The 17,714-nt window shown below is 34.3% G+C and overlaps 5 protein-coding genes and 1 pseudogene across 5 annotated transcripts; 2 read left to right on the top strand and 4 right to left on the bottom strand.

Annotated features, from left to right (window-relative positions):
• The first annotated feature begins 1,330 nt into the window (after nucleotides 1–1,330).
• On the top strand, nucleotides 1,331–2,944 carry LOC111493192 (probable carboxylesterase 17). The gene has a single exon (XM_023142837.1). It carries the CDS (start codon nucleotides 1,703–1,705, stop codon nucleotides 2,735–2,737), a length of 1,035 nt encoding a protein of 344 aa, XP_022998605.1. The 5' UTR covers nucleotides 1,331–1,702; the 3' UTR covers nucleotides 2,738–2,944.
• A 1,620-nt stretch (nucleotides 2,945–4,564) lies between these two features.
• LOC111493230 (zinc finger protein CONSTANS-LIKE 2-like) lies at nucleotides 4,565–5,687 on the top strand. The gene has a single exon (XM_023142875.1). It carries the CDS (start codon nucleotides 4,565–4,567, stop codon nucleotides 5,534–5,536), a length of 972 nt encoding a protein of 323 aa, XP_022998643.1. The 3' UTR covers nucleotides 5,537–5,687.
• Nucleotides 5,688–7,372: 1,685 nt separating this feature from the next.
• Nucleotides 7,373–7,714, bottom strand: LOC111493229 (protein GLUTAMINE DUMPER 4-like). Its single transcript, XM_023142874.1, has one exon. The coding sequence runs from the start codon at nucleotides 7,712–7,714 to the stop codon at nucleotides 7,373–7,375; it is 342 nt and encodes a 113-aa protein (XP_022998642.1).
• A 5,261-nt stretch (nucleotides 7,715–12,975) lies between these two features.
• On the bottom strand, nucleotides 12,976–13,368 carry LOC111493228 (protein GLUTAMINE DUMPER 6-like). Its single transcript, XM_023142872.1, has one exon. The coding sequence runs from the start codon at nucleotides 13,366–13,368 to the stop codon at nucleotides 12,976–12,978; it is 393 nt and encodes a 130-aa protein (XP_022998640.1).
• Nucleotides 13,369–14,134: 766 nt separating this feature from the next.
• Nucleotides 14,135–16,436, bottom strand: LOC111492647 (annotated as a pseudogene).
• On the bottom strand, nucleotides 14,184–15,074 carry LOC111493227 (6-phosphogluconate dehydrogenase, decarboxylating 3-like). The gene has a single exon (XM_023142871.1). The coding sequence runs from the start codon at nucleotides 15,072–15,074 to the stop codon at nucleotides 14,184–14,186; it is 891 nt and encodes a 296-aa protein (XP_022998639.1).
• Nucleotides 16,437–17,714: the final 1,278 nt, after the last annotated feature.

Genomic DNA, 17,714 nt, shown 5'->3' with positions numbered 1-17,714 from the left:
GAAAAGAAAAAAAAAAAAAGAGATAGGTGTAGAAAATAAAGGAGTTTAAAACTAAAATAAAACCAAGAGGAATCGAGGGGGACTGTCTCAAGTTTAGAGCAGAGCACACAGTTACGAATTTCTCATCATCTCATTCTTAGTTTTATAATAAAGGAGTTAGGAGTGTGGAAAAATGACTCCTGAGCCTTAGTTTTGTTTTTATGATTGATTCATTCCACATTTGAAGGTATAAGATATGTTTTTATGATTGATTCATTCCACATTTGAAAGAGCAGCAGGCCACTGCCCTTTAATTTTTCTGGTAAGATTTAAATCTACAACCTATAATTGAAGACATGATATCAAACCACTTTGAGCCTAAGCTCAAACCAGCCCAGTTCTCATCATTACACCTTCATTGGTTTTTCATGTCTAAAAAAACATGAAAAAAAACCATTGGTTTAAAGTATATTTACTTTTCTAATCTTCAAAAGAGAGGGAGGACTTGGTCTTCGGGATAGGAAGGCTTGAATTAAAATCACCACATTCGAAAACAAAGATAAATTTCTTGGAGTTTTAGGTCATTGGGAGGAGAAAAACTTGGCCATGCTTTTCAATGAATGTTAGGAGAAATCCGAATTTTCTCCAAAACGAAAGACTTCCACAAGTCAAAAAGCTATGAAAGACAGAAAGACATAGCTTGGAGAATAAAGCTAATGACCATTTGCATGTACGCGAAATTAAAAGATGGTATCAAGATTTAGACAGGACAGATAGTACTTTATTTCGATTAGTGAATATGACAATAGCATTTAGGACTATGGAAAGAATAATTTAAGATAAGAAGGGTACCGACTTGGGATGAATCCAAGAAAAAATTGCAATTTGATCAAATACCATTTTACTTTGATGATTATGGTTAAAAGTTACAACTACATCCCATAAAACTTAAGATTGTACCCTGTAAAGTTTCTACCAAAACACTCTTTGACTAAATAATGACATTAATGAACTTGAAAAGACCTGCAAATAGATGATAAGAAAAAGTGGAACCCAACAAAATAAAATGACATGTGCAACATACTTTACTTTTAAAGTAAGGAATCATTTTTTTCCTAGTTTTGACCAACTATCCACTTTTGTAGTTTCGTGTTAAATTAGTTAATGTCTATCCAACAGGCATGCTACACATCATTAGAGAATTAAAATGCAAAGTTCAAAGGCAGTTGAAATTTTTAAAATTTTAGAACTAAATGGATCAATAGTCAAAAGTGAATAGGTGGGGTGCCTAAAATTACCACGTTTACAATCAAAATGAGATTGATGGGCATTGCGGATCTGTCAAGTTGGGTTGAAGGCATCTTCGATGGCTATTGCAATCATGAAACTATTCACTGTTTTGTAAGATAATCACTTGCATTCACGTGAACTTGACTTCAGATAATTAAAGAATTATTATACTTCAAAAAGTATGAACTACGAAGACGCTAGAAAGAACACGAAATCAAAGAATCAAAGGAGTGAAGTCGAACCAGATGAATGGCCGGTGGGTTTTGTTTCCACTGGCCGAATAAAAAGGAGATGAAGCTTCTGTTTCCTAGCCTTTTAAGCTTCCTTTGATCCAATCTTCTGGTTCTTTCTAACATCTATAAAGACACCTCAATTCAATCCCATCCATGCCATAGCACCATTTTCATCAAACTCATTACAGATATTCAAAAGAATGGCTGCCATGTACATCGATCCAAGGCTCAAACTCCAGATGGCCAAACCCCACCTTCAAAATGGAGCCACGTCAGAAGAGATTGAAGGGCTGATTCGAGTTTATGCAGATGGGCATGTTGAAAGGCCCCCAATCATCCCAAATGTAGCCTGCAGCACCACAGCATCAAACAAAGGCGTAACTGCAAAAGATGTTCTCATAGACATTTTCACAAACACTTGGGCGCGTATTTACATTCCTAACTCTCAGCGAAACCTCCCTTTGCTTGTTTACTTCCATGGCGGTGGCTTTTGCGTTGGCTCTGCCGCCTGGAGCTGTTACCATGAATTCCTCCTCAATCTTGCTTCCAAAGCAAAATGTGTAATCCTCTCAATCAACTATCGTCTTTCCCCTGAAAATCGCCTCCCCGCCGCTTATGAAGACGGATTCAACGCAGTCATGTGGTTGAAACAACAAGCAATAACCAACCCAATCGAACACAAATGGTGGTTAGGCAATTGCAATCCATCAAAATTGTTCCTCGCGGGCGATAGCGCTGGAGCAAACATAGCATACAACACCGCTACAAGGCTAGGGCACAACGAATCCACACTCCTAAAACCCCCAACTCTAAAGGGTATAATCCTAATCCAACCTTTCTTCGGCGGAGAATCGCGAACCAAATCAGAAAAGCTCGCCGCTACGCCCTCCTCCACCTCCGCGCTAACTCTCTCCGCCTCCGACACATACTGGCGGCTGTCCCTTCCGCCGACGGCCAATCGCGACCATCCATGGAGCAACCCACTGGTGAATGGCGGCGCAAAGCTGAAAGAAATGAAACTCCCACCATTAATGGTATGCATATCGGAGTTGGACATACTGTTGGACAGAAACTTAGAATTCTGTGCAGCCATGGCAGCCGCCGGGAAGAAAGTGGAGAGAGTGATTCTGAAGGGAGTTGGACATGGCTTCCAAATTCTGAACAAAGATCAGATCTCCACTCAGCGAACACAAGAACTAATGGGTTCCATTCGAGCTTTCATTCATCAACAATAGGTCAAAATATATTTGCTTCTGGTTCAATTTTGTCTTTAGAGAACATCAACTCCATCACTCCAATAGTCTGCATAATCCTAATTTTTTAACGAAAAGAAAAACAAAAAAATTATGAACTACTGTAGGAAGTAAAGAAGTTAGAATTTCCAGTTTCAGTCTCTAAGTTATAAAATTATGAATGAAAATATACATTTAATTATTTCTTCATCATTTAATTTTTATTTCATAAAATCAACCATGTACTAGTACACTCAGATCTAAACTCTTTTCGAGGTCATGAAGATCTATATTACTCTTGTTTGGCTATCCATTTTTTTTACCGGTTACGTGTCAAATCAATCAATATTTATTTAATAGGTGTGCTCGTTGTTATTGTTCAATTAAAAAGTTGAGATTCCACTGCTTTAAAACCGAAACAAAACATTTTTTATAAGGGTATAGAAACCTTTTAATTCTCAGTTGACATTTAACTCTTTTCTATAATAACATAATTATTTTTAGTTTCTTTTTTTTGTTTTTTTTTGTAATGTATTAATTTTGGTAAATTTTTATTAAATAAAAAGTTCGTACTATTTAGAGCGACAACAAAGTCACCTTAACTTAAGGATAAAGTTTTCCAACCAAATAATCGAGCATGAACCAGACATATACATGTAACAAATTTAAGAGGGATGGAATTATAAAAATATTAAAGTATTTTAATTTTAAAAAGAAAATTATGATAATTTTTTTTGTTATGAACTTTATTATTTAATAATGAAAGATTATATTAAAAAATATTAAAGCACAAGGGAAGCATCGCATGTATTTAGCATTTGTTTTAAATCACCAGACCCAAAACTGAAGGCTTGGGCTTATGAATATCTTAGGATAAAGGCCCAAATTTCATTTATTTTTTAAATTTGCATATATTAATTTATCATTATATATATATATATATATATATATATATATATATAGGTTAGAGTAAAAATTAATTCCTATAATTTTAAGAAAATTAAAATGTAATATTTATAATTATTTTTTGTAGATAATCCTCCGCTTAATCAGACCCTAAATAACATTTATAAAGTTTGATTAGAGGAGAAAAACAGAAATTAAATTATAATTTAGCTTTAAAAAAAATAATTTAATTTTGGGAAAAAATCTGATAATAAAAAAATTAAAATGTTTCAGTCTAACCCTTACACGTCAGATGTCTTCTTAAACGGCCACATATTTGATTGAATCTACTTTAGGTGGGACCCTGAAATTTGTGGCCAAGAGAAAGCGAGTACTGTTACTATTCCTACTCGCGATCCGAGCCGCTAAAAAGAATACTAAACTGCAATTAGTTACAAATAAAAAAAAGCCATGCCTAGGCGATGTGACGGGAAGGAGAAATTATTAAATGCATAAAAAAAATAAATTAAAAATTGTATTTAATTATAATACTTTATCAATCCAAAACTCAATTTAAAAGCTTACTAATTTTCCTATTAACTACTATTTATTAATTTTTTTCATATTTTTCAAAAAATTTTATGAAAAAAAATTTGATAAATGTAAAGTTTATATTGTAAAATTATTTCTTAATACCATAATTCATTAAATGAATTAATTAACAATAAAAATTTAGAAAAAACGAATTAAAACAAAAAAAAAGTTTATTTCTTCCATCGGAGTCACACGTGGAGCCCACTGCAAGTCCACGATAGCCACAAGATAATGCATTACCTTTTTGCAGCCACTAAATCCTCGCCACGTGGGATACCTTGGATTCTTCATTTCCAACCCACTCTGCTCACAAAACCAACTCAACTCAACACAGAAAACACACAGACAACAATGTTGAAAACAGAGGACGACTACTTCGGCGGAGCCGCCGCCACCGCCACCGCCACCGCCGGAGTGATATGCGAGGCATGCGAGAGATCCCCAGCTGTATTCATCTGCAAAGCGGATGCCGCCTCGCTCTGCGCCGCCTGCGATGCCGAGATTCACTCGGCGAATCCTCTCGCACGCCGTCACCACCGCGTCCCAATTGGTGGCGCTAACATGGTCGGAACTACTCCGGAATGTCAGGAAGATGAAGACGAGGACGAGGCTGCTTCCTGGCTGCTGTTGAATCCATTGAAGACCAACAACGAAAACAGAGGAGGTGGTTCGATACAGAGCAATAACAATACGAATGGGTTGTTTTTGTTGGGCGGGGAAGATGATTATTTGAATTTTGTGGAGTTTAATGGTTGTGGGGAAGATCAATTTGAGGGGTCGGAGAATTATGGCAGCGGCCGCTGCGGAGGAGAGGACAGAGTGGTGCCGATTGAATTTGAAGGGAAAGATCCGATGTTGGAACAGAGCTACGGCGGCGTTGATGGGAGCTACTCCTACAATGGCTTCCTCACCCACGCTGTAACCTCCTTACCTACCTCTCTCTTACCTTCATCAATGGAGGTCGGGGTAGTACCAGATTCAGCAACAACCATGAGCGACATATCCGTATTCTCCAACATAAGGCCACCCAAAGGAACAATCGATCTCTTCTCCGGCGCGGCGGACGTGGCGGCGGTTCAAATTCCGGCGACCCAATTGAGTCCAATGGACAGAGAAGCCCGAGTGTTACGGTACAGAGAGAAGAAGAAGACAAGGAAGTTTGAGAAGACCATTAGATACGCCTCTAGAAAGGCCTACGCTGAGACCCGGCCGAGAATCAAGGGCCGGTTCGCGAAACGAACCGATGTGGAGGTTAAACTCGATCGGAAATTCTCCAGCCCGTTAATGGCGAATGTTGGATATGGGATTGTGCCTTCCTTTTGAAGGTGAAGAAGAGGAAGATGGATGAAAAAGCAGTTAAGTACTGATTATAGGTGATTTTAACTGTTTAATTATAGAATATTTGGTCTTAATTGTATATAAATTTTGTATTTTCTGTAACTAAAACTTGCTTATGTCTAAGTTTAATTATTAATTTTGTGTAATTTTTAATTTTATTTATGTACCCGTTCTATAGTTTAATAAATAAATATAAATTTTGTTCGATTTATTCACGTATCTTTCTGTAACGGCCCGAATCCACCGGTAGTAGATATTGTCTTCTTTGGACTTTCCCTTCCGAGTTTTCCCTCAATGCTTTAAAACGCGTTTGTTAGGGGAATGTTTCCACACCCTTATAAATGGTTGTTTGTTCTCCTCCCCAACCAATGTGGGACATCACAATCTGCCCCCTTCAGGGCCAGCGTCTTCGCTGACACTCTTTCCTCCCAGCGTCCTTACGACACACCGCCTCATGTCTACCCCCCTTTAGGGAACAGTGAGAAGACTGACACATCATCCGGTGTCTGGTTCTAATACTACTTGTAACGGCCCAGATCCACCGCTAGCAGATATTGTCCTTTTTGGACTTTCATTTTCGGGCTTTCCCTCAAGACTTTAAAACGCGTCCGTTAGAGAAAGGTTTCACATCGTGGTTTGTTCTCCTCCTCAATCAACAAGGGACATCACAATTATATATATATATATATATATATATATATATATATATATATATATATATATATTTTAACATATCTACAAAATTTATTTTATTAAAAAAAAAAATTAATAAATAAAGAAAATTAATGAAAAAAATAAAATAGTGGAAGCTTTATATATAATGCCATTAGAAATAGAATACTGACTGTATTACACTACTTTGTTAATATTGATATATCTAATGGACTCGACTTTTTTTTTTTTCTTTTACACCCATCTGAATCTCGACTCCGACGTCGATCTCGATAATATATCTTTATAATGATATGATGTTTACTTTAAATATAAATGTTCGTGATTTCATTTTTTGAAATTACCTAAAAGATCTTATATCAATAAAAAATTATCTATAATTTATATATAACGATTTTTTTTCTAATCAATATATAACTTTATTTTAAACTTTTTAAGGTGAACTAAGTTCGATTTTTATTAGGGTAAGATTTTATAAATGAAGTTTTTTTATTAAAAAAAATAAAAGAAATCAATTATCCCTTATTTTATTTAAAATGGAAAGCAAATTTAAAAGTACAATTATTATGTCCTATATGACTTTTAATATTGAAATCTCATTTATTCCCATAGCAAAAGATATCTATTTTTAAAAGAAAAATAAAAAAAGTTGAAGCATTTTCTTTTGGTGATTTGTCCACATTCTCCCTAACTTGTAATGATTGTCTCAAAGACAATTTTCAAAGCTCCCCAAAACACCCTTCATAAATTTCCTACCTTTCTCAATTTCAAGGTTAAAAATGTAATAAACTAAAATACAATTTACCTTGTAAAAAAAGGAGCCATAATAAATATTCCAAATTTTCAATTTACACGGAATTAATCATTTGAAATAAGATAATATTGAGTTCTAAAAAAAAAAAAAAAAAAGTTTAATACAAATATTAAATAAAATTAAAAAAATTCGAGAACTATCGATAAATAACCTTGAAATAATTAAAAGTATGTTACGGGTTCATTGGATGGATTTAAAATTTGAGGAACGTTAACCAAATTCATTAAATTTACCATCAAAATTTGCTAAAAATGATGAAGAAATCAGTTAGATCACATGAAAAAACCCCAAAACAAAAACTATACAAAGAAAAAAAAGAAGAAAAAGGAGAATTTTTACAGTGAAAGAGTTGTTTGTTTGGCGAAGAAGGTAGGGTTATCATCTCCGGCCATAATAACGAGAATGGTCGGCTCCGAGTCCCGGGCACCGTTGGGCGGTTTTTCTTGTTCGTCGGTGGCAGGAGAGGCGGCGGCGGCGGCGGAGTGAGAATCGGAAGGGGAATGCAAGTAGGAGCAAGAGAGGACTAGCAATGCAATGGCAATGAGACCCAAAACGATGGCTAAGCCTGTGAAAAGATATGGGATGGGAGAGTGCCAGTTTCCAAATCCGGTGTCGATGGCGGCGGCGCCGGTGGAGTTTCTTGGAGTTGGAGTTGGAGTTGAAGCTGCAGGTCTCATTTGTTTTTTGTTTTGTGATTTTGGATATATGGTTTTCTAAACAATTTGGAATTTGGTTGGCAACTTAAATATTGTGTTGTTGGTGGATTTTACCCTTTCACCCTTTCCTGCCCAAATGATTAAATGTGTTGTTATTCGAGAACATTATTATATATAGCTCAAACCCACCACTAGTATATATATCTTCGTCTTTGGACTTTTCAGTAAAGTTTTCTAAAACGTGTTTGTTAGGGAGAGATTTTCACCAACATTATAAAGAATGTGGTGAACGATCTCACAATCCATCCCCTTCGAGACCCAACATCTTAGCTAACACTTACTTCTCTCTCTAATTGATGTGTGATCTCACAATTTGAATTGTGATATCCAAGGATTGAGTGCAAGCAAGAACACTTGACTTCAAAGGGGTGGATTGTGAGATCCAACACTATAAGAGTGTGGAAAACATCTCCTTAGCAGACACGTTTTAAAAATCTTGAGGGGGAAGCTCAAAAGGAAAAGGCTAAAGAGGATAATATTTGCTAGCGGTTGGGCCGTTACAATAACGTAACTCGAATTATTCGAGTCATCAAAATTTTTTAGCACTCGGTTCACTTTATTTTAGTAGTTGAAGCGTGAAGGGTAGTTTGGGAATTAATATTTAAATACAAAAAAAAAATCATGAATTGTTGATGAAGCTACAGAAAAGAAGGGAAAAAAAGGAAAGAGCCACGCCCATTGCTCTAGGTTTATCTTTACTTTATTAAATGATGGCCCACTTAAAATTTATTTATTTAATTCATTAATTAATTAGAAATAATCATCCAAATTTAAATTTATTTTCCTTATTTAATGAAGATTAAACGCAACAAGCAAACTCCCCTTTCCCCTTTAATCGAGGGTTTTTATTCAAAAAAGTCCAAAAAAAAAAAAAAAAGGAAAAAAGATTCTTTTTTTCTTTTGAGAAAAATAATTTAAAAAATAAAAATTAAATCTTTCACGTGAATTTCTCTTTTACTTTAATAATATATTTTAATAACATGCATAAAGCTACAATAATTTAGAAATAAAGTGAAACATATTTATTTATTTTTTAAATATTAATTTTTAAAATAAAAAAGTGAATATTTTTTGTAATTTTTTTTGTTATATATAATTATGAAACCATAGGATTAGAATGATTTGGAGTTTAGTTAATGGAGAATATGGTAGTAAAAAGAAATTATTTATTTATATTAAAGTTGGGGTAAAGTGGGAAATGTGTCAGCTTGCATAAATAAATTTTTAAAAAAGGTGATGAATAATTAATGGGATAAGAAAATTATTATTATTATAATAATAATAATAATATATTTTATTTTATTTGATGATAGGATATTATCCAAAAGGGCCATTGCCATTTGGAATTTGCTAGAGGAATGGTTTTGGTACAATTTTGCAAATTTATATATTTTTTTTGGAAAATAACTTGTCAACTAAAAGTTCAACATCATCATCATCTTATTTTGGAAAAAATTCGATAATTTTGATTTGATTATACGAGACGGTTCTTCTCGAACTAGCTAAACAACTAACTCGTCTTTAACCTTCGATTTCTAGCTCTTGCAGCGTTGGAGAAGCTCTCAACAAAATGCGTTTGCACGTTTCGTCTATCGAAGCTAAATAATGGTCTAATCGAATAAATTAGATCATATTATAATCGGGATCAGATCAAATAAGCTCAACTAGTAGGTTGGACCAAAAATCTATCAAAGTCCAAACTCACGAGATATATCAACAACTTGTGGTAAAACCACTTCTCGACAGCCATGTTGTAGTTGATTTGTTTCTCATTAGCTCTGAATTTTGATTCTTGTCCCTATAATTTGGTTAAATTTCACGAAACATAAAATGACTAGTTAATTGTGGAATATGGTAACCTACGTGGGTTACAATATAAACTTAACTCCTATATTAAAAACTACCTTAAATATGACAAACAAATATTTAGATTGTAATTAAATAGTGCAATTAATGAAATCAGCTTATTAGTCATTCTTAGACTAGTTCTATAAATTTAGCTGCATTTAATGCATCTCTTTCCTGAATCTCAACTTTGCACAACATATAAGGGAAGTCTCAAACGTCTTCTAGAATTTTCATTGACGAGCTCACCATAACTTGAATATAAGTGTACAAGGTTTGTTGTAGCTTCTTGGCTCTCGTCCTTATAATTGGACCTTGAGGTATGAAAATTCCTGGGTCGTAGTTCATATAAGTACTTCCAAAAAATATATGGATTTATGTGGGTAACTTTGATAGAAAATATAATATGGATTTAGATATTGAGAATATTTGCTAAAACTCTTAATTCAAATGAGTGAAAATTCTCTATTTATAATCATTTATAGAATCAAATAGAACACAAATGGAATAGAAAGAACAATAAATATATACACGATGATATTAGTCTATGATCAAGAGTGAAATATGATATATATGATAAACCATAATGGAAGACTAAATATTCTCGATAATGACATACTTCGTGGCTCGATCACGAACTTATATGGGATATTTACAGCCATTGGCATTGGCATTAGTGGGAAGAAATAATAAATAGTAATGGGTTATGTTTGATTGTTTTAATAATGTGGTAAAGTAGTCAAAATCAAAGTGCATTTCCACATCATTTTCCCTCTACATAGCTTTCAATAATGATGCTAAATCCAAGTTGATATCTTTTCTTTTGCTCCTTGCTAGCCCTTTCTAGTTTCATAAACTTAAATCATATCATTTCCACATTGATCCCAATATCTTATTAGCCCATCGATTACAACATCTTCTTGTTTTAGCTCATTGATCTATCAAACGGTTTTGATAGGAGGGTATCATGTTTTACGTGTTGTAATGATTTTGTTTGGTTGTAAATTTGGTTTATATCGACATCTAAAATGGTCAACTTTGGCCGTTGTTGATATTTGGTTTAACATTTTTGTTGACATTTTTTAAAAGTTGAAGGACTTGGTAGACACCAAAAATCTCGAAAACTAATATTATAATTTAACCAAAATTAAAAAAAAAAAAAGTGAGGTTAAAAAAAGAATTATTAGATTTTCAATGATGATAGTTTGTTGGTCAATTGAGTAAATGGAATTTGAAAAAAACATAACATGATATAGTGAAGTACAAGGAAGAAAGCATTATTTTGTCGGTAGGTTTTATGGATAATTTTTTCTTTGCACTAAAGGAAATGAGGGGTTGACAAATCTACTACACACATTTTTATTTTAATTATTTTTTAAAAATAAAAAAAAAATCGCACCCGTCATTGGGTTGACATTTTTTTGATTGGAAACTCGAAAAATAGGGTTACAATTCGACCCTACCATACCCCCTACTGTTAGATGAACACGACTCTCCACAATGGTATGATATTGTCCACATGACTTTGCTTTGGGCTTCCCAAAAGACCTCAATATTGTCCACTTTGAGCATAAGTGCTCATGACTTTGAGCATCCAAGGCTCGACTCCTTTGGAGTCTTAGTCATTTTTGACTGCCTTCGTACCTTCGAGGAGGCTTCACTCCTTTTGGAGTCCTTTGTTCGACATTTAAGGATTGGCTTTAAGGCATGGCTCTAATGCCATGTTAGACGAACACGACTCTCCACAATGGTATGATATTATCCACTTTGAGCATAAACTCTCATGGCTTTGCTTTGGGCTTCCCAAAAGGCCTCATACCAATGGAGAGTGTATTCTTAGATTATAAACCCATGACCATTCCCTAAATTAACCGATGTGGGACTTTCATCATCCAACACCTACTTTTAAAATTATTATAAAAATTAAGAATATTTGACGGTTGTAACCAATTCCAATGATACTTTGTGATTAGTGAATATTTAAATTTTGAGACTTACGATGATGTATGGTGAGTAAAAAAGAATTTTTAATAATTAAAAAAAAAAAAAACAATCCAATCCAACCCAACCCAAAAATAGAAGGTGGAGTTGTAAACTCTGTTCATATTATTCGGGTCACCAACCTAACGAACCTAAAATTTTGGGTTAGTTCAAAAGATCTTCCAGTCTAACTCAACTCAACTCGTGTACACCCGTAAGTTCAATAACTAAGATAGTACTTCCAATCTGTTATATCTATCATCGAAATTATTTGTATTATAGCATTATCATGGTATGTTTAAATACTTTGTTATGCTCATATTTAAGTCATTAAGTTAAGAAATATTTGAGAAAGCATAGGAGAAAGAGCTTTTATGTCGTAAAACATGTACCATTGAATTGGACCTTACTATTAAAGTGATATTAAATTGCATATGACAAAAGATGAATGACTATGTTCAATGTACCTATTCAACTCAAATATAACCAAATTAAGTTACACTATCCACAAAAATACATGCTACGTATTTGCATATTACAAAGTTGGTTAAGGATATAAATAATAATACGTTACCCCTTAAATTATATATATAGGACTTGTTAGAATTACACTCTTAAATTTTCAATTTTACTAGTAAATATCGATCAAATAAATTAACCTAATGTTCTGATTTTCAAAATTATTTCACCCCACTAAAAGAAGTACAGAATATTATTAGATTACAGCTTAAGTCCACCCTTAGTCATCTGCTACGGAGAGATTTTTATACCCATATAAGAAATGTATATGGGATCTCACAATCCACCTTCTTGAAATCCCAACATCTACAATTATAAATATTGTCCACTTTAATTTGTTATATATCTTCTACTAATATAATATTCTAAATAACATACTGTCTATTTTCTATTTTTATAATCATTGTAACTCTTTTTGCATTTCCAAGCCGCCGCATCCACATCTACTACTTCCACTACCAATATTTTAATTTTTTTTTTATTTTTTTACTCTTGTAATTATTAAATGATGAAAAAAAATTAAAATATAATTTCAATCCAAACCCATTTAAGATGGTTAAATGGGTTTTAGAGTGCGATATTAAAATTTGAATTTTTAAAAATTATTTTAAATTTAAATAAAATTTAGGGACTGAAACAGAGAGAAGACTCCAGGGTGTTCATGGATGGAAAATCATAGATAAATTGATGAAATAATTGTTTAAAATTAAGATGAAAAGCAGAGGAACACAAGAAAGATGAAGGATGAAACTAATAATTTGAGGTGTTCGTACTTTCACTGAAACGTCGTCGGATTCAACAACACTCATTTAATTGATTTACATATTCGGGACAAAATTCCAAGACAAAAACAAAGTCATAGTTAATTAAGCATGTAATTAATGGAAATTCCAAGCAGCTGAGTGATTCTGTTTGTCATCTTGTTGGCTTGCCGAGCAACTGCACCGCCGTGGGACGTCGCCGACACCGGCGGCTACAGGCGTAGCCAAGAACATGGGTGTGTAGTCTCCGGCCATGACCACCAAAATCTTTGGCTCCATTACGAGCTCCATGGTGGAGGACCCGGCGACTGGCGGGTCCTTCTGGCTGCCGGGTGAAGAGTGGCCGGTGAAGAAGCGTTTACGAAAGGAGCATGCGAGGATGATGAGAGCTACGGCGATGAGAAGCATGGTGAGAAATAGGCCGCCGAAGAGGTAGGGAATTGGGGAGTTCCATAGGTGGAGCTTGGCGGCGGCGGGTGGTCGTGCAGCTTCGGTGGCTAGGCGCCTCATTTGGTTCTTTCTGGGGGTGTGAGAAAATTGGCCTAATGGGATGTGGAATTTATAAGTGATTTTTGTAAAGGGCTTTTTTGTGATTTTCAAGGTTATGTGAGTTTACCAAAAGGCCCTCATTGAGTGGGAAGGTGGATTCTTTTTGTTCTGCTACTAATGCCCTCCTCGGGTATTTCTTTTTTTCATTAATTTTTTTTATATTAAATTATAGGTTTTAATACCCACAATCAACTTTACCCTATGGCCATCAGCCTCATGGTCTTTTTACTCTACAACGGATGTGGATCTAACAATCTAAAAATCTACCTTTTGGGAGCCATCGTTCATTGACACATCGCCCAACCTCATGGTCTTTTTCCTTCCAACGGATGTGTTGGATCTAACCATCCACCCTCATTGGAAGCCAACGTCCTCGTTGGCACACTGCTCAGCCTCATGATCTTTCCCCTCTCCAACTAATGTGTAATTTAACAATCCACCCCTTGGAGCTAGCATCCTCGTTGGCAGATCGCTCGATGTATGGCTCTGATACCATTGGTAATAGCCCAAGTCCACCGCCAGTACAAACTGTCCGCTTTGGCTTGTGACATACGACCATCAACCTCATTGTGTCAAAATGCATCTACTAGAGAGATATTTTCAGATCCTTTTAAGGAATGTTTCCTTTCTCTTTATAGCGGAGGTGAAATCTAATACTTTTAGACCCAACTAGATTTTGTTTAATTAACCCAAGTTTGGTATCATCCAATTTTACTACAAACCAACCTCACAAAAGTTAAAAGGATTTTATAATAAAACCACAAAGCATTCGTTCATTAATTCGTTCCTTCGTTCATTCGTTTAGCAATCTTGATCCAATCAGTATGAAACGATCCCTGCATGTCAATCCTTTCACAAGTGTGAGCACCAAAGTAGTGAAGTTGAGCTTGAACCAAGCTCGTAGCCACTCTCTCCCTTCGATAGCTATCGAAATAAGCAAGGCTAGCAGACATCCCCGGCGTGCTAACGCCACAGTTAATCGCTAAGCAAACCACTCGCCGCAAAGCAGATTGTCGCTGCATCATCTCCTTAGCAAACTCCGGATCCACCAACAGGTTCACAAGATCTGGGTTTCTATCATACGCCTTCCTCACTCTCTCCAAGAACACGCTTTGAACAACGCACCCAGCTTTCCAAATCCGCGCAATCTCCCCTGGCTTCAAGCCCCACCCTTTCTCGACACTCTTAGCCGGAATCAAGTTCATCCCCTGAGCGTAGTTACAGATTTTCGATGCATAAGAAGCTTGTTTGACATCGTTGATCAGCTTCTCCTTGTTTACCTCTTCCCCCAATTCAGCTGATTGGTAAACTTTTGCAGCTTCCACCCTTTCCCCTTTCAACCCACATAGATATCTTGCATCAAGAGAAGCAGCAATGGTCGGCGCTGAAACAGAGAGCTCTGCCGCTTGCTGCACAATACACCTCCCGTTGTCCTTCAAGCTTGTCTTGTCCAAAACCTTGTCCACCAAATACCCTTTTCCCTTCTCATCCTTAACCCCAAAAATATGCGCAGTGATTTCAATTAAATAGCTTCGAAGCTCCCCTCTGTTCCATTCAGAGAAAACTTCATGAATTTCCTCATTCGACAACTTTCCAGCTGATTTCAGTACATCGGACGCCTCAGTAATCAGCTGCATATCACCATACTCAACCGCGTTATGAATCATCTTAACGAAATGCCCCGACCCTCCTTCCCCGACATATGTCACGCAGGGGCCACCATCAGAAACTTGAGCTGCTACCTTAAGAAGAATGTCCTCGATGTTCTTGTAAGCATGGAATTAGCCTACATGCATCAATCACGTGATGCAATATCTGCCCTTTAAAAGTGTGAATAGATGTAAAAATGTTATAACTCAACTAAAGAATATAGATCTAAGAATAAAAAATAGAATTGAGACGAAAGGTTCTTAATCTTCATTCATATTCACAACCTTTCACAAATTTTCAATATGATACAAGATACTAAATAATTTATACATAGAAAATATAAACTAATTAAATCTTGATAATAAAATAAAATATATTGATACAAAATATTTAAAATATATTTTCTACCTAATATATTCTTCAAAATATTAAATGATTATGAAGATCATCTATTCCATAACTAATTCAAACTAATAAGTTGCACTAAATTTTGACGGTATTCTTTAGTGCAAGCTTATTTCCACAATTTATCTCGTTGAGAAATAATATCAAACCGTACCAACTTGGCTCTGATACCAACTGAGCAATATCTACCACTCAAAAGTGTGAATAGATATGAAAATATTATTACTCAATACAGATCTAAGAATAAGAAATAGAATTGGAATCAAAGGTTCTTAATCTTCATTCATATTCACCACCTTTAAATAAGATATAAGATATTAAATAATATTTACAAATAAAATATAAACTAACTAAATCTCGATAATAAAATAAAATATACTACTATTCAAATTTAACTGATTATAAATATTTAAAATATATTTCCTGACTAATATATTATTCAAGAAATTAAATGATTACGAATATCATATATTCCTTCCCTAATTTAAACTTGAAATAAATTAGCACTAAATTTCAACACGAGGGGCCATTTGGGGCACCCTCTTCGCCAACTGACACGCTGATTCCGAGGTAAAGAAGACCCAAGTCAGCCATGGCCTTTTGCCTTCTCTCGGTGGTCTCATACCACTCATTGCCGCCATCTATTATGCAATCCCCTGTTTCCATGAAGGGAGAGAGGGTGTTTATGGTGTCATCAACGGGTGCCCCTGCCTTCACAAGGATCAACACAACGCGGGGCTTTTGAATGGAATTGATAAAGGATTTGGGATCGTGGAAGCCGTAGACGGGGGGGTTTCCTTCCGCTTTGGCTCGTTGAACGGTGTCATCGACCTTGGAAGCGGTTCGATTGTATGCGGAAACAGGGAAGCCTTTTTCTGCTATATTGAGAGCCAATGTTTTTGCCCATGACGGACAGACCAGCAACGCCTATTCGTGTAGAAGTAGCCGCCATTTTCTTGCCTGTGTCGTGTTTTATTTTCAATGAAAGATACAAATTTAAGAATAAAAAATAGAATTGAGATAAAATGTTTCATCTCCATATTACCCATATTTAAGATATATTCCTTAATTAATATATTTTTCAAATATTAAATGATTACTAATATCATATATTCTATAACTAATTCAAATCTAAATAAGATACATTAAATTCTTACAAATAACTATGTGGAGACGAAGAACCGTAAAATTTAAAGTTAAAAGAGTGCTTAAAGTTCGGATTTAACATCTATCATTTTATCTCTGATTTATTATTTATTATTTATTATTTTGATTTCATAATGTTAAGTTAAATTATAAAAAATAATTCTACAATTCTAAATTATCGATTTTCTTAAATTTTAAAGCTTAGAGAATTAAATTAAATTATATTTAGTTAATATTATTTCAATAGCTTGAATTAATAAAAATAAAATAATTCCCAACCATTAATTATGTAAAATTAAGTTTAATTGGTTAAAAGTATTTACAAAATAAAACATTAAATATTATTTATATAAAACTATGATAGTTCTTATTTTTTACGCATTCTATTTTCGTACATTTTATTCTTAACCATCTTAAATAAACATTCTAATCAAAAGATGTTGGAATATTATGAGTTGGCGGGCCATTTTGGTAATTTAAGTCATATCTCACGAAAAACCGTTGACGTGGTAAAATTAAAACCATTGATCAACGTGACCTTTTAAACTTTTTGATCCGTGATTAAGTTGGATTGAAGATGAAAGTTAATAAAATGAGTTTTTTTTTTTTTTGGAAAAGTAATTATCTATTCAGAAAGAGTATTGATTCACAAGAATAATAAAAAAATATTTTTCTCGTTCTAATAATTATAGCGTAGAACTTTTAATCGATTTTGTGGATGGGTGACTATCACTAAACTATACTTAAATTAACCGGTTTTAAGGTAGAAATAAAAATATGAGAATTTCAATTCATAAAGGTATAATTAGAAATATTTACGGTTAAGTTTCATTTGTCACGTGTAAATATAAATAAAGTGGGAGAATAACTTTTATTTTGTTCGCTTATTTTTTAAATTATTCTTCAAATTTCTAATAAAATGGGATAAGTCTATCATCATCTAATTTATATCATTATTTTAGGACTATACGTTTAATGGTTGAACGAGAAAAGGAGATAGACGATGATATTATGTAATTTGTACCATATTTTACCTTTGTTATGGGTGATTTTAGACGTTGAGATCATACTTAAATGTATAACGAACCATTGGAGGCCAAACAAAT

Source organism: Cucurbita maxima, unplaced genomic scaffold, assembly GCF_002738345.1.
Source record: "Cucurbita maxima cultivar Rimu unplaced genomic scaffold, Cmax_1.0 Cma_Scf00018, whole genome shotgun sequence".
NCBI classification, from domain to species: Eukaryota; Viridiplantae; Streptophyta; class Magnoliopsida; order Cucurbitales; family Cucurbitaceae; genus Cucurbita; species Cucurbita maxima.
This window is presented reverse-complemented; position numbering and strand designations above follow the sequence as displayed.